This window comes from Dermacentor albipictus, chromosome 1, assembly GCF_038994185.2.
Source record: "Dermacentor albipictus isolate Rhodes 1998 colony chromosome 1, USDA_Dalb.pri_finalv2, whole genome shotgun sequence".
Classification (NCBI taxonomy): Eukaryota; Metazoa; Arthropoda; class Arachnida; order Ixodida; family Ixodidae; genus Dermacentor; species Dermacentor albipictus.
Genome location: NC_091821.1, coordinates 232,945,981 through 232,960,135, shown reverse-complemented (window position 1 = coordinate 232,960,135; position 14,155 = coordinate 232,945,981). Strand labels below are relative to the sequence as shown.

At 45.4% G+C, this 14,155-nt stretch overlaps 1 protein-coding gene across 2 annotated transcripts in view; it reads right to left on the bottom strand.

The window, feature by feature from the left end:
- Positions 1-14,155, bottom strand: part of Rab3GAP1 (RAB3 GTPase activating protein subunit 1) — a 310,097-nt gene that overhangs the window by 284,818 nt on the left and 11,124 nt on the right. For both annotated transcript variants that reach the window (XM_065425862.2, XM_065425861.2), the window contains exons 5-6: positions 3,838-3,919; positions 704-823 (exon numbers count right to left, since the gene is read on the bottom strand). In XM_065425862.2, coding sequence (XP_065281934.1) covers positions 704-823; positions 3,838-3,919 — 202 coding nt within the window. The remainder of the gene's footprint in view (positions 1-703; positions 824-3,837; positions 3,920-14,155) is intronic.

The window sequence follows — 14,155 nt, the reverse complement described above, 5'->3', positions numbered from 1 at the left end:
TCAAAGCACTCAAAGCCCAAGGTTTCCAGTGGCAAAAATGAAGAGGAATGTCAATAGGCAAAGGCATCTGTGTGCGAGTTTGTGCACAGCACAAAATAGAACCTTTTCTTTTTCTGTCGAACATGCACTGCATGTAGGAGAGTGAGCAACGTTCAACCCAGGAATGTGCCAGTGCAAGGACTAGGCCCCCACAAGCCCAGACATGACAGAGTAACGACCACACATACTTCAGCAAACAGTTCTTTCCCTCTACTGAATGACAGTGTTCCTGGGAAAGCAAAAAGTGGTGGTTCACTGGTAGAGCAGCCATCACCTTCACCTTTTATTATTGAGCAGCTTTTGGAGCTGACCATTTATTACGTAACAATGTAAACAAATGTCTTTTTGTTGTTCAACGCCCCTTTGCCACTGTCCAGGTCTTCTCGGCTGACTTACTTGGTCAAGAGCCAGGCCATTAGGCCAATGCTACTACTGGAACTGCATAGGCCCTTGCAACACTGTCAACACGCCAGAAAAGTCACTTGCAGAGCATTGAGGTTTAGTAGAAAGCACAACTTTTTAGACACCTCAATATGCTGCAGTGTAAAATTTGCTTGGGCACTTTGTTGTACTGTGCTTAAAAAAAACATTTCTACGGAAATTAAAGTATATTGAATGACAATGAAAATTAAAAAAAACAAATTTAAGAAATCAAGGAGCTTACCACTTTGAGTTGTTTAGAGCTACAGAAACAGAGCTGACAAGAAGTTTCGTTCTGTCGTCACTTGAGATAGCTTCCTCTTCACTGCTTGGTACTATTACTAGAAAGTCTCGCAAGCCAAACCTAGGAGAAACAATCATTTTTATACTTTGATGCAGCATGTTTATCATCCTTACACCATTCCTACTACCGGCACCTTACCCCAGGTTCACTAATGTAAACAAGGGTGGATGTGTACCCATGTGTAATTTGGACACCGTAATTTGTGAGGAGCACGCTGAGTGCGAAGAAGCGCAGGCTCTACACGCTTTTCCTAAATAGACCTTTTCTTTCCACACAAAAATTTCTATGCACAATATGTAATATTACCCACTTGTACCTTCATACATTGATTTAAAGGATGTAAGCCATTTATTTACACGTTCTGGATTTTGCGACTGGGGCAAACCGCTCAATGACAGTCAGATTCACTCAAAATCATGTGCATGCTTTCATGAAGTCTCTCTGATTTATAAAACTATCCAACACATGCAAAAAAAATGACCCTGCTTTTTCAGCTTTTGCGCTAGCCCAGCAGACATGTGAAGAGAACACCAGCAGAGTTGGATGGCGAGGACAATGAGGACGAGTATTCGCTAAGGCTTTCAGTGCAGATGTTCACCTCTCATGACCCCAGTATAAGGCTGTCCTGTATTTACGTGCACACCCCTTTGCCCAAGGGTACAACGTAATCCTGCCTGATAGCGCTTCCCAACTCACTGAAGCACAAACACCCACATTCATTTGGACTATATTACTCACACCCGGGCCCTTGGAACTCACAGGGCCTCACTCACACAAATTCACAAACACATCTGAGACTGATAGAATGAAATCACGAGTTCGAAACTTGTAGCAGCAGGCACTCACTCATATTACACTCACACCCGTTCACACACACTACCACTGACTTCCATTTATGCACACTCAGATTTATAGAATTTTCGCTCATGTTTACATACTCACTGATACATTCGAATTCGCATCTGCTGACATTTGATGGCACTCTTAAGGTTTTTCAGCTCCACTCACACTCACAGCATTCACATTCAAACTCAAATGTACCTACTCCCACTCCCCAGTGCTCACTCACATTCATACTTACGACTACTCATACTCAACAGCACTTAGTCTTGCTCATGCCCATGTGCTCTTTCTAATAAAAACTCGTGTTCGCACTCACTAATGCACTCCAGTTTGTACATTTATCTACTCACACCCTTCACCACACCTTTACACTCACACTTGTGAAATGAGTACCAGCACGAGTGACTGTATTCATGAGTGAGTATGCTGACCTAGACTGTGCCACAGAAAAACTTGGACACAGGTGTGACAAACGTTCTGCATGCCAAACATCTTGGAAGCTAGTGACCTCGGATAAAGTTCCCATTAAAAAAAAAAGGCTTATACAATTTACTATGAATCCTGGCCGCTTACATTTGCAATATTTGATTTATTGGACACCAATCTATTGTTGGAATGCCCTCAATCAAGCTCACTATTTCCAGCGGACACCGAAAAATTCGCAGAGCATCGTATGCGTCCTGCAGGAGTTGTGGCTAATAGCAAAACATTTTCTTGGGCAAGTTGGTTCATAACTGAGAAGGAAAACAGAAGTTTGAAAGAAACAAGGACAAGATGAACACACAGGACTGGTGTTTCAAGGCAAAGGTTAAGCACCAGTCCTGTGTACTCATCTTGTCCTCGTTTCTTTCAAGCTTCTGTTTTCCTTCTCAAAAGTTGTGGGTTCAGCTCCTACTGGTGGCAAATTGTCTTTTCTTTCAATTTTACTTTCCTTTTCCTTACTATTTATACATTTCAATTAAAGAGGCACATTTATTTTCCCCAATGCTTTACTTCGCTTCATTGTGTGTTGGCTTCATGTGGAATCACATGTGATTCAGATGCACTTAAGCTCCCTGAAGATTCGCACGAACTTCAGTTCAGTGGGATTCCCTCAAACTCGGACTCGTGACCACTTATACTCACCTCTACTCACTAGACTTGGAGTCACACCTGCTTGGACTCACTTCAACTCACTCAGACTCATACCTATTTGGAATCCTCTCGACTCACTCACTCAAATCCCTTAGGTCACACTCGAGCTCGCTCAGAATGAGACTCATGGGTCGGTCTGAGTACGAGGTGACTCATGAGCAAGTGTGACTGGACACAGGTATGAATGTTAGAGAGTGCCTGTGACTGTGAAGAAATGCAAGTAATATAAACTTCAGTATCTTTGAGTGCAAACGTGAATGAGTGGCTGTTAGTGTGAGTAGACATAAGTATGAATTAATGTGATTATCTGTTAGTAGAAGTGGACATGAATATGAACGTGAGCAAGTGACGAAGTGCAGGAGTGGATGCCAGTATGAAAGTGAGAGAGTGCCAATGAGTATGAGAGGGCATGAGTATGAATGCAAGTGAATGCCGTTAAGTGTGAGTGGACACGAGTATGAACGCAAGTACGCGCTGGTTAAAAAAAAATTTAATTCTGGGGTTTTACATGCCAAAGCCATGATCTGATTATGAGGCATGCCGTAATGGGGGACTCTGGTTTAATTTTGACCACCTGGGGATCTTTAATGTGCACCCAATGCATGACACAGAGGGCAAGTAGGTGCTGAGGTGAGTGGAAGCATGAGCGTAAGTGGATGTGAATATGAATGTGAGCAGAGGCCAGTAACTGCATATGGAAACACAAGTAATTCCCAGCGAGTGTTGGTTGGCATGAGTGTGAATGTGAGTAAGTGCATATCCTAAAACAAAATATTGGTGAGTGTGAGAGAGTGTCCCCCCTATTCTACAAACTTATGCTACTAATAGTGGCCTAGGCTGTACCATGCTTGGAAACAGCTGTCAAGAAAAGCATTTCACACAGTACCAGCCACACCATCACATCTAGCTTCTGCAAACTGCAACAAGGCAAAGGTTTCACCAACATTCAACATTTGTTCAACTGAATGTCAAGGCATTTTCAAAATATAAATAGAAAAAGCAATAAATATCACAAAACGCCAGAAATACACAATGAAAGCAAACTAGTTGAATAAGTTAAGCAACACTGCAAGAAAATGAGTTCAAAAGTTGCTCACCAGCGAACCAAATAATGAGCCCTGGGCGGAAAATCATTGCCTAAAGCCATCATGTCTTCTAGGGCAAAGGGGACTGGCTCATCTGAGATCATGTTCAAGAAAAAAAAAAGAAATCAACAGGTATTATATATGTCTGAAAAGTTGATACCTATTTTTATTGTATGTTCACAAACTGTTCAGTGATTTGTGTAAAGAAACCTTTACCCAGGTGAGAGGAAATGAAAATTTTTCTGCTGTGCACACAATGCCAGATAGGAGACAATGCCTTGCCAGTTAACTACAGGCAGACAGGACAGCTTTGAAATCATTATCATTTGCACAAAACACATAAACACTACACAAACAAGTAAAAGCAGGCATCATGAAAGGGATGTCATACCCACCCATATGCTTAAAGAGAAATAAAAAGAAAGGAGAGGAAAGAAAGCACAGCTCAACACATCACATCATACAGAGAGCTACAGACAAGAAATTAATGTAGCTAAAAAATTTCTATAGAGCCTGGCACTGAATTGAGGCCCTAGTTTTTCGGGGACAAGAAGTCAGTGGGTTAGGTTTATGGAAGTTGTGGGAGTTCCGAGTGAGCCCACAAAGTACAAGCAGTTAAACTTGCTCAGCAGCAGACAGCAAAGACCGCTAAAAGCTGTGCACAGCAAAAGTATGCTTTAAAGTGCTTTTCATCATCTGCCACAAGCTAGGCGCAAAGGGCTCAGCACTTGACATTGTTAATGCAAATTATACAGGGTGTCCCAGCTAACTTGGGCCAAGATTTTGAAAACACCTATGCGTTCTTCAGAACAGAAATCGCATGGATGTTGTTAGTGTTTATCTAAACTTGTAGTACCATCCTTCTGCTAGTCTTTTTTTGAGTAATTAGCCGAGATAAATGAAGTAACTTGTTAAATATAGCTTGAAACGATCAAATGTCAATAGGAAAGTTGTGGAACTTCACAAATATTGCCCAACCCAGGACTTCCAACGAGATAGACTTAGCATGGTGGTTTTTATTCGAGAAAAACGAAAGCCTGCAGAGTTTAAAAAATACCATGTGACAGCCCACCCTGTGCGCCCGAATGCGCCATGATTACAGCGCTCTCATGAGTGATTTGTAAAAATGTCACCAGCACCGTGCCTTCCCTTCACTTATGAGGAAGGCCTTCAACCTTTGCTTGGCTCCGACATTACCGGCAGCGGCCGGCAACGGCGCTCCGAAAAAGCGCTTCATCAGCAGCCGCTAGTGCCTGTCGCCGAAGAACACAGTCATCAGCCGTTTATTCCGATATGATGAGAAGAGCAATTTTTTTTCCAGCGTTCAAGTCGATGCGGAATAGAAAAAATACACACAAAACATACATCATACATCTGGAACCAGTGCGAGAGAGCATCATTTGTTAGAACGCCGCTTTTCTTCCAAGCTGTGCCAGCGGCTAGATGCATGTGAGCTCGACTGCCTACTACTGTCGTGCCATGCAACCGTTTCGAAGAATTTGTTTGCAGTGCCTAAAGCATACCGTACTCAAGCAAGCAGAAGGCAAACATGGTCTTAGCCTTGGGAGCGGCACGGGGCGACAAGAGGAAAGCTGCCAAGGTGTACCAAAATTGGCAATGTGGGGAAAGACCTAGCGGGAACACAATTATGAGGAGTTACTTGACGCTGGAAAAAACAGGTAGCTTCAAGAAGACGCGGCACAGAAAGGGGACCATCAGAGAAGAGGGTGAAGGAGACATTTTGGTTTTCATGACTGCAAACTCTCAGTCCAGCGTGCATGATGTGAGTGGTTAGGTCGGCATTTCAAAGTCTTCAGTGTCAAGAGTTCTTAGGAAGGCTGAAATGCATCCATATCACCTCCAACTGCATCAAAAGCTGCATGAAAGAGATTTTCAATGGCGGCTTGATTTCTCAGATTGTATCCTTGTGGACAGTGACGAAATTACGGATTTTGTTGGCAAAGTGCTCTGGACAGATGAGGCAACTATCTCCAGAAATTCTCAAGTCAACATCCATAATGCGCATTACTGGAGCAATACGAACCCGCATTGGGTGGCGCAGACCAGACACCAGTACCAATGATCATTCAGTGTGTGGTGCGGTATTTTTGATGGAAGAATAATTGGCCCCATATTTTTTTTACCACATGCACACTGCTCAGCGTTACGTGAACATCTTGGAAGGCCCAGTCAAAGATTTTCGCTGTAATCTTCCTCTTGCGTTTTTAAAGCAAACTTGGTATCAGCACGACGGTGCACCAGCTCCCAGCAGCAGCCTTGCCCAAGCCTGGCTTGACGAAGCCTTCAAACGCGAGTAGGTCGGGCGGCATGGCCTGCGAGGTCACCGGACTTTACACCTCTTGACTTCTTGTGGAGACATGTGAAAGACCGAGTGTACCGCAAACCTACAACTACACCAGAAGCACTAAAGGCAGAGATTGCTGAGGCCTGCGGCGAGATACTGTCTTGTGTCATCAAAAAAGCTACATCGGACGTGCTGAAAAGGTGCCAATACTGCATTATGGCAGAGGGCGACTTGTTTGAACACATTCTTTAGACAGAAATCAAAGAGAATAAATCTCTACAACCGTTATCCATGAAAAGCGTTATCTGCGGGAAACTTTTGTACGACATGGAAAAGGCACATAAGTAATATGAAATTATAAATTCTCTGCTGACAAGGAATGGACAGGAAGCTAAAAGGCAACCTTCCGTGTCAGTTTACAATTCTTCCTTTTGTGACAACCAGCGTAATTCTCATGACGTTATCAAGCTTGTTATAATGCGTGTTTGCTTGTTGGGGTCTTGCTCCCAAATTCGAACTCATGAGCTTGTCATTTTTCCTCTGCATGCATTCTGCTAGCGTGAGAGTGCAATTATCGCCGCAGAAACGGGAGCTGCACTGTATTTCAACTGCCGCTCGAAGCCACTGGCGTTTATTGCGGAACCAAGCACAACGTGAAGCTCTGTCATGGGCATCACAAAAGGCACGAAGCGAGCGGTATGTTTTACAGAGCACAGTTTAGAGTGCTGTAATCGTGGCGCATTCAGGTGCACAGAGCGCTCTGTAACGTGGTAATTTTAAAACTCAGGGGGCTTTCGTTTTTCCCGAATAAAAATCGCCACGCTAAGTCTACGTCATAGCAAGTGCCTGGGTTGGGCAATATTTGTGGAGCTCCACAACTTTCCTATTGGCACCTGAACAATTCAAGCTATATTTAAAAAGGTAATTATTTATCTCGGCTAATTACTCAAAAAAATACGAGCAATAATACGGTACTGTAAGTTTAGATAAACGCTAACAACATCCACGCGATTTCTGTTCTGAAGAACGCATAGGTTTTTTTCAAAATCTTGGTCAAAGTAAGCTGGGACACCCTGTATATGGGTAACTTGAGTAGGGCCCTTGTACGGTGGCTCTAATCATTAGAACAGATTGATGTAGGACACAATTCTCTGATGACATATTCATCAGAGCGAGAGCACTGTAGATGGTTGCATACAAGCAGCCACGCATCATAAAATTTATATGATGTATTGGTCATTAAAGCCAAGTTTATGTTCATCTTGAGGACAAAGCAGCAACCAAGGAAAAGCAAGCGTATTTCTGTTTTGTCAAGGGTGCCTAAACATGAAAGCTGCGCCGCCTTGGCCCAATGCTTGTGCGCATGTTTGAGTTGCGAGAGAAAAATCTGGGGACTGCACCTAGGTACTACGGAGGAGGAGACGCTTTGCTCCATTCATCCCTAGCCAATGTAAATGCGCACTACGCGAGAACTGGCACTTCCATCCAAATGGGATCACAGCGGCCAATACAGAGTCCTAATGGAGAAGCATACAATACAACAAACTCACAGTAACACCATGTCATTATTCATTGGTCTGCGGCCATTAAAGTGGCATATACCCAAGCGCCTCTCCTGTGCTCAGTCGCTCCGCTCTCCTAGGCAAGAACGCTTCCTGTCAGGCATGGCATGAAGCATAAGTAAGCACTGCAGAAGCCAAAGGGGGAAATTATAATAATAAAGCAGATTAAGAAGAAGAAAAAAGAAAGAGTAAAACCTGTAGAGCACACGATTCAAACTACAGACCTCTCACTCATGAGTGTAGTGCTGTGACCGCTATGCCCTGTAACACACGTGGAGAGAGAGCTTATTCCGGAGTATGTATATGTTGTCGCATAGTGCACCTCGGCTATGGACAAAAGGAGCAAAGTGTGCCCTCCTCCATATACCTAGGTGCAGTCCCCAGATTTTTCTCTTGCAACTCATGCATGCTCAAAAGAGTCAGGCAAGCGCAGCTTATCTCTCACGTGTCTGGGTGCTTGACAAAACAGTGTGCAATAGATGAAGTACAAAAGGACAAACACTGGCACTACTCCCAACTAACAAATATTAATTACAAGATAACAGTACATATGTAGTCCCATATATACTGCTAAATGGCAGCGTGGCATGAGACATTCTAGCAGTTTCGTAGCCTGCAAGGTGTCAGTTGTTCTTTCCGTGTCCCTCTTGTGTGGCCGTTACTATGTGGGGCCGACCAGCAGGTGCCCTATAGACCGTTTTTTCGTAGGCGCCGCCATATTGTGAGCGCAGTGGCGCCGCCTATGAGCAGCGCCATACTGGCTTGGGTGAAAGCGGTCTTTTGAATGGCAGGTATACGCTCGGCGGCAGGTTCTGGTGTTTGTTCTCGCCGTCGTGCGGCGTGTTTAGTATGACGTGCGTCTTCTACGTGGTAAACGGTTCTGTGAGACGTGCTGAAGTGGTTTAAGGCATCATGGCCGGAATTTATGCTGGCGTTGAGGTGGACGGAACACGCAGCGCGATGTGTGCGCGCATATTCGAGTCTGCAATAAGCCTCAGAGATGAATTGTGTATTTCTGAATGTTCCAGTCACTAATGTGACCTTATTGCAGTGTTATCTTCTATTTCTAAGCTGCGGTTTAGGAGCCATGAAACATACGCGACGATCGTAACAGCGTGAGCGTGGGTACCGTTCTGCTGCGATAGGAGCTGTGATGTTATACTTTGACAAGCGTTCAAACTGTTCGCTGCAGGTTACATTGTGTGACTACTTGGTTCGATGGATGAGGTTTCTGCCCCTGAATAAAGTAGTTTTGGCAAGTGATAGCAGCATACCTTACAGTCTGAATTACGCTTGTCCAGCAAAGGGACTGTTTACGAACTGCGCGAGCGTCCTAAGCAGTGGTAGGTGCTGGATTACATATATCTTTGTTCTATATACCGCATGGTCCAAGCATACCGCATCAGCGGTTATACATTTATAAACGTTGTGCGGCGTGACTATGCGAGGCCCTGTTGCGGCGTTAGCCCGTTTTCTCTTGCTTTTTCTAGAAAGAGGATGATAACCGAATTTCTTTTTCGGTTGTGTTCGTTCCGTTCTCTACGACGCACTCACACGCATTACGGAAATTTTGTCTTTAAAAATAGGCATCGCATTCTTTTTATGCGATCCCTCATATATTATGGCTGTATGCAGGCCAAAAGGGCAATGCCGAAGCGCACAGCTTACACATGTACCGTGCTGGACCACCAACCGCAGTGATCGCTGTGTTGAGCAGCGCCATCGGCCTCATGCAGGAAGGCTAGCGCAGACATGTGGTAATTTCAAGCCTACTAGACTTGAAATGCGCGAGAACGATGCCGGTGGATCACAAATATTTGATAGCGCCTGCCGCTTAGATGTTTCGTGGTTGCCTTAGGTTGGCCGTGCACGAGCATGCGCTCTTATGCTTAATGTTTTACTCCTTACGCCAAGCGATCAGATATTGAGCAGATTTACCATTTCATGCTGCTAATACAGAGACACCAATTTTCTTTGCTGAATTAAAACTGATAGAAGCAAAATAGTTCACAACACATACACACACCGCGACTGACAATGTGCGTGCACTGCGGCTGATAAAACGCGTCACATTTTCGCGCCCCTAAAAGATATTTCCACCTATTGTAGTTAACGATGCACCGAAAGGGTTCCCTGACGACCTTATATGAACGGACACGGCGTAAATTTCACAAAGTACGATCTAAAACATCAAGAAATCGTTCCGCAGCACGCGACAGCAATACTTTCAAGCAGCGCCGCGCCGGATCGCCCAAGCCAGAGAGGAGGAAAGGCTCTCCGCGCGCCCTATCCTCCTCGCCCGATGAAACGGTCTATACCAGGCTGAGGGAGCACGCAGATGGACCTCCAAACCAGGTGCTTGAACAAGCATGAGTGCTTTCATGTGAAATGCGAAATCCATGTTTAGTTTTTGATGCCACGCGAGCATACGAATACGAATGGCTGCTCCATGCGCACTGCACCTGTGGCTTAGTTGCCAGTTGACAACAGTTAACATCACACCTGCGACAATGCAACCCTATTGCAGGGGCACATGTGAAATAATGGAAGCTTATCATATCCTTAGAAAGGGTGATGAATGCGTTATTTGTGCCTTTGTCTCATTGCCAAAAAAAAAATTTCCCTGAAGGCACCCGATAAGCTGCTAGGTTTTGGGGAGGGGGGGTATGCTTTTTCCCTTTCCTTTTCATGTCGTTTTATTTATCTTTTTAACAAGCTGTAGTGTTAATGCAGGCACGATTATACCTCTATGACTATATATATGTACTGTGTTCTTCGAATAAATCTGTGTTAGTTGTGAGTAGCACGGTTGTTTGCCCATTCTTCCTTTGTCCCTTGTCGCTTGGCATTTGGTGTTCAAGATGAATGCACAGTCAACGCCCGATTTTTTGGACTCCAAAGGGACCACGAAGAATATCCGAAAAATCACGAATGCATGCCTTTAGAGGGTATTCACAGGATGCACATTTTTGTGGGGGATTCAGGCAGAATCGAGTGACGTCATCCACTGCCAAAAATTCCCCATAGACGTACCCCACTCTCACGCGCATGGCAACTGGGAAGGATGATCAGTATCAGCAGACTACTCTGGCAGCTTCTACTCTCAACACTACTTTTAATTTTGTTAAAATTCACCTTGTACACTTCAGATGCAGTGTCCTAAGAGCACAGGAATTGTTCGACCAGAGAAAAAAGAATAAAGTGACATTGTCGCTTAATTTGGACATTGCAGTGGCGCACGTTTAACATGCCTTCACAAATGTGACTGGGCCACCAACCACAACAAGGAAACGATTGCAATATGGTTGCCACCCTCTGAAGCAGCAGCTTGGTTAAGGTTAGATACCAGTATGAAATTCCCCTCCCTCCCCCACGAAGTGGGGATCGTGTGTATCGTCTGGACAGATGGTCCCCTTTCCCAAGGGATACGGAGCCGTGGCACGCCATCTCGCAAAACCATGACATTGTTGTCATGTGGTGTGCACTCCCCGCGCCAACAGCCAGAATCTCTTTCCCGTGTGAATACCCCTTTACTGCCCCTAAGGGCTCAAATCGCCACAAGCACATCCAAAATAGCACTAAAGGCCTGCCAGTACACTTATTAGGCAGACTGCTGTTCGTACTGTGACAGGAAATGGAGGGTGCATGCGTGCATAATTTAGGAAAAATTTGGAGGACACTTAAGTTTCACCTTTAGGAGTGGAATGCGATAGCATTCAAAGATCCCTAACTGCTTCTCACACTTCCCAGTAACTGCAGCGTATGTAACCGTAATGTTTACCGGGAAACACTCGCAGCGAACGCTACACACAAAGGCGGGCTTTCTGGTAGAAACACAGCCCCTTGCATGGGCCGCGAAGCGGCGGAAGCGAGCGCCATCTTCAAGTGTTTCAAGGAAGCAGGCAAGTCACTCCGTGGACGCCCGAGATATTTACATGCCGGCGTGCGCAAATGGCAGATGCCGTCTCTGGTCTATAAATTGTAGAAACGCTGGAAAAGGGGTCGGTATGAACTTTCGCATAACAGAAATATGTTTTCTCATATATTCAAATCACAATTCGAGAGCTATCATGTCTGTAGGTTGCATGTAAGTTGTAGTTTATTATTTTTTCACGTATTTTGGCTTGAGAAATTCAATTAGTTCAGTCAATTTTTTTCGTCACATGGAAGGCCTGGGTATGCGTGGTTCGAAAATCTTTTTTGCCGAAACGACGTCCGACGCTGGATTTTCTGCGACACTGGCTCCTTAACGCTATCGCGCTAATACATAGCTGTCCCATGGAGGTGGACCCTTTTCACTCCTTTGGTATGCTTCACCGCAATGCATTGCATAGGCTTCACCGCGTAACACCGCTGTATTGAGGCGAAGCTAACGTTTAAAAACTGACATTATGCAACGCTTGACTTGCTATGCAGTTCGAATCATACGACGATGATGACGAAAGTGCTGTCGGCGCCACTCCTAACCACGGGGAATCTTTTCAATGGAAAATGTTATGCAGAGACCATTGGCAATGTAATCAAACAGCCTGATCAGACGAACGAACGAGCGAGCCATAGCATCCCCCTCCTCCCTCTGGCCCGCCCCTACAATTCGGTTGCCCGGAAGCACTCGTCCTTTTCTTCGGCGGCTTCCCACGAAGAACGAGCGGCAGCCTCTCCTCCTCCTTCCATTGGTCCTTCCTTTAGTCCTCCCCGGTACCTCGCCTGTCTGAGAGGACACGCCCTTCACCTTAACTTTTCGTGAAGAACGAAGAAGCAAGCAACAGCCTCCCTCCTCTTCCCTCTGGGCCCCTCCCCGCAGCTCGGTTGCCCGAGAGCGCGCGTCTTTTCCTTCAGCACCTTCCCATTACGAACGGGCGACAGCCTCCCTTCGTCCTCCCACCGGTATTTCCCGGCATACAATAATCACTAGAGGGAACTCTGGTGCTAGTGTCTATGGAAACTCTATGGTTGAACCAGCATGGCAATTATGGGAAGTGCATGGATTTGCCTAAACTTCGTCTTTCTGGCTTCAAACGGCTTCGTGACTTTGAAAATTCACCATTTTCAACGATGCACTTCATAATAAATAATTACATAAACATTATTAAAATTTCCAATGGCAGGATGCAAATGAACGACCTCTAGCACAGACGCCCGATATTAAAACTATTACACCATGGTTGCGTGTATCGACAAGTGACATATAGCACCCTCATGAATTTATTGGGGGCAAGCCAGTGCCTCGAGACGCTTGGCACGTTTCAATTTGGCCACCTCACCAAGCTGAACCGTTGCAATTAGTAGCAACTGTGTGCCTTCGCAGCATCTTGTACACTTCGAAAAGTATAGACTGCTGTGAAACTTACAACAATGAAGGCATACAAAGCGTAATAAACAAATCCACCAGAACGTCTGAATCCACAAACACGAAGATCAGATAAATCCATGCATTTCCCATTATTCCCATGGTGGCTCAACGACTGCAGCGCCAGAGTTCCCTCTAGCAGATTGTAGGAAACTCTATGCTTCCCGGTACGTACCGGTACCTTGCTTGTCCGAGAGCAAGCTCCCTTTCCCTCGCCTTCCGCAAAGAACAAACATGCGAGTGACAGCCTCCCCTCCTCCTCTCTCTGGGCCCCTCCCGGCAACTCGCTTTCCCAAGAGCACAAGCCCTTTCCCTTGCCTTGTTGCAGTGCCACCCCTTCCCCGCAACTCAGTTGAGCGAGAGTTCCCGTGACGTCCCCTCTCCTCTACCACGATCCTCTTCGCAACTTGGTTACTCAAGAGCATGTGCCCATTCCCTAGGCTCGCTACCTCGCCTTTCCTCGCTCGAGTCCGACTACCATCCCCTGACCAGCGTCGTACCTACCAAGAAAATGGCCGAAAGAGCCAACAAAAGCTACTGGCCTTAAAACACGGCAGTGAACAGCAAGAAGCTTGGTAGCACACATCGAAGCAGCTAGACCTAGGGTGGCCATGGTGGCAATGCTAGCGGATCAGTATGCGAAAGCGTTGACTCGAAGCTGCGAGATAATCAAAATGACGGCGGTAGTAACTTCGACTAACACCGTTTCGGCTCTGCGGTCACAGAAAAAGGTCTGGAAAATCAGACAGCATAAGGTTTCGTCAAACTTCCTTATACATTGGCTTTATTGGTATCCTGAAGCCATCTGAATTATTGGGCATGTCTGAAAAATTGGCCGTCCGAAAAATTGGTCAGCGAGTGTATCCTAACTCGCCTAGGTTTCAGTTCTTGTGCACCGCATTCTGCTGCAAATGGTGTCATGGAACCACTAAAATATTACTCTTCTTCCTCGTGGGATTATTTCACAAGCCACCTTAAAGAACTTGCACAATATAGGTGAGTCATAATTGGCACTGGACAACCTGCTAAGGTGCTTCACGGCAATTGCTAAAGACTGCCTCTGTCAGTCATTGGCAGTTGGCAAATGCATTCCAGTGCCACACCAATGTATAT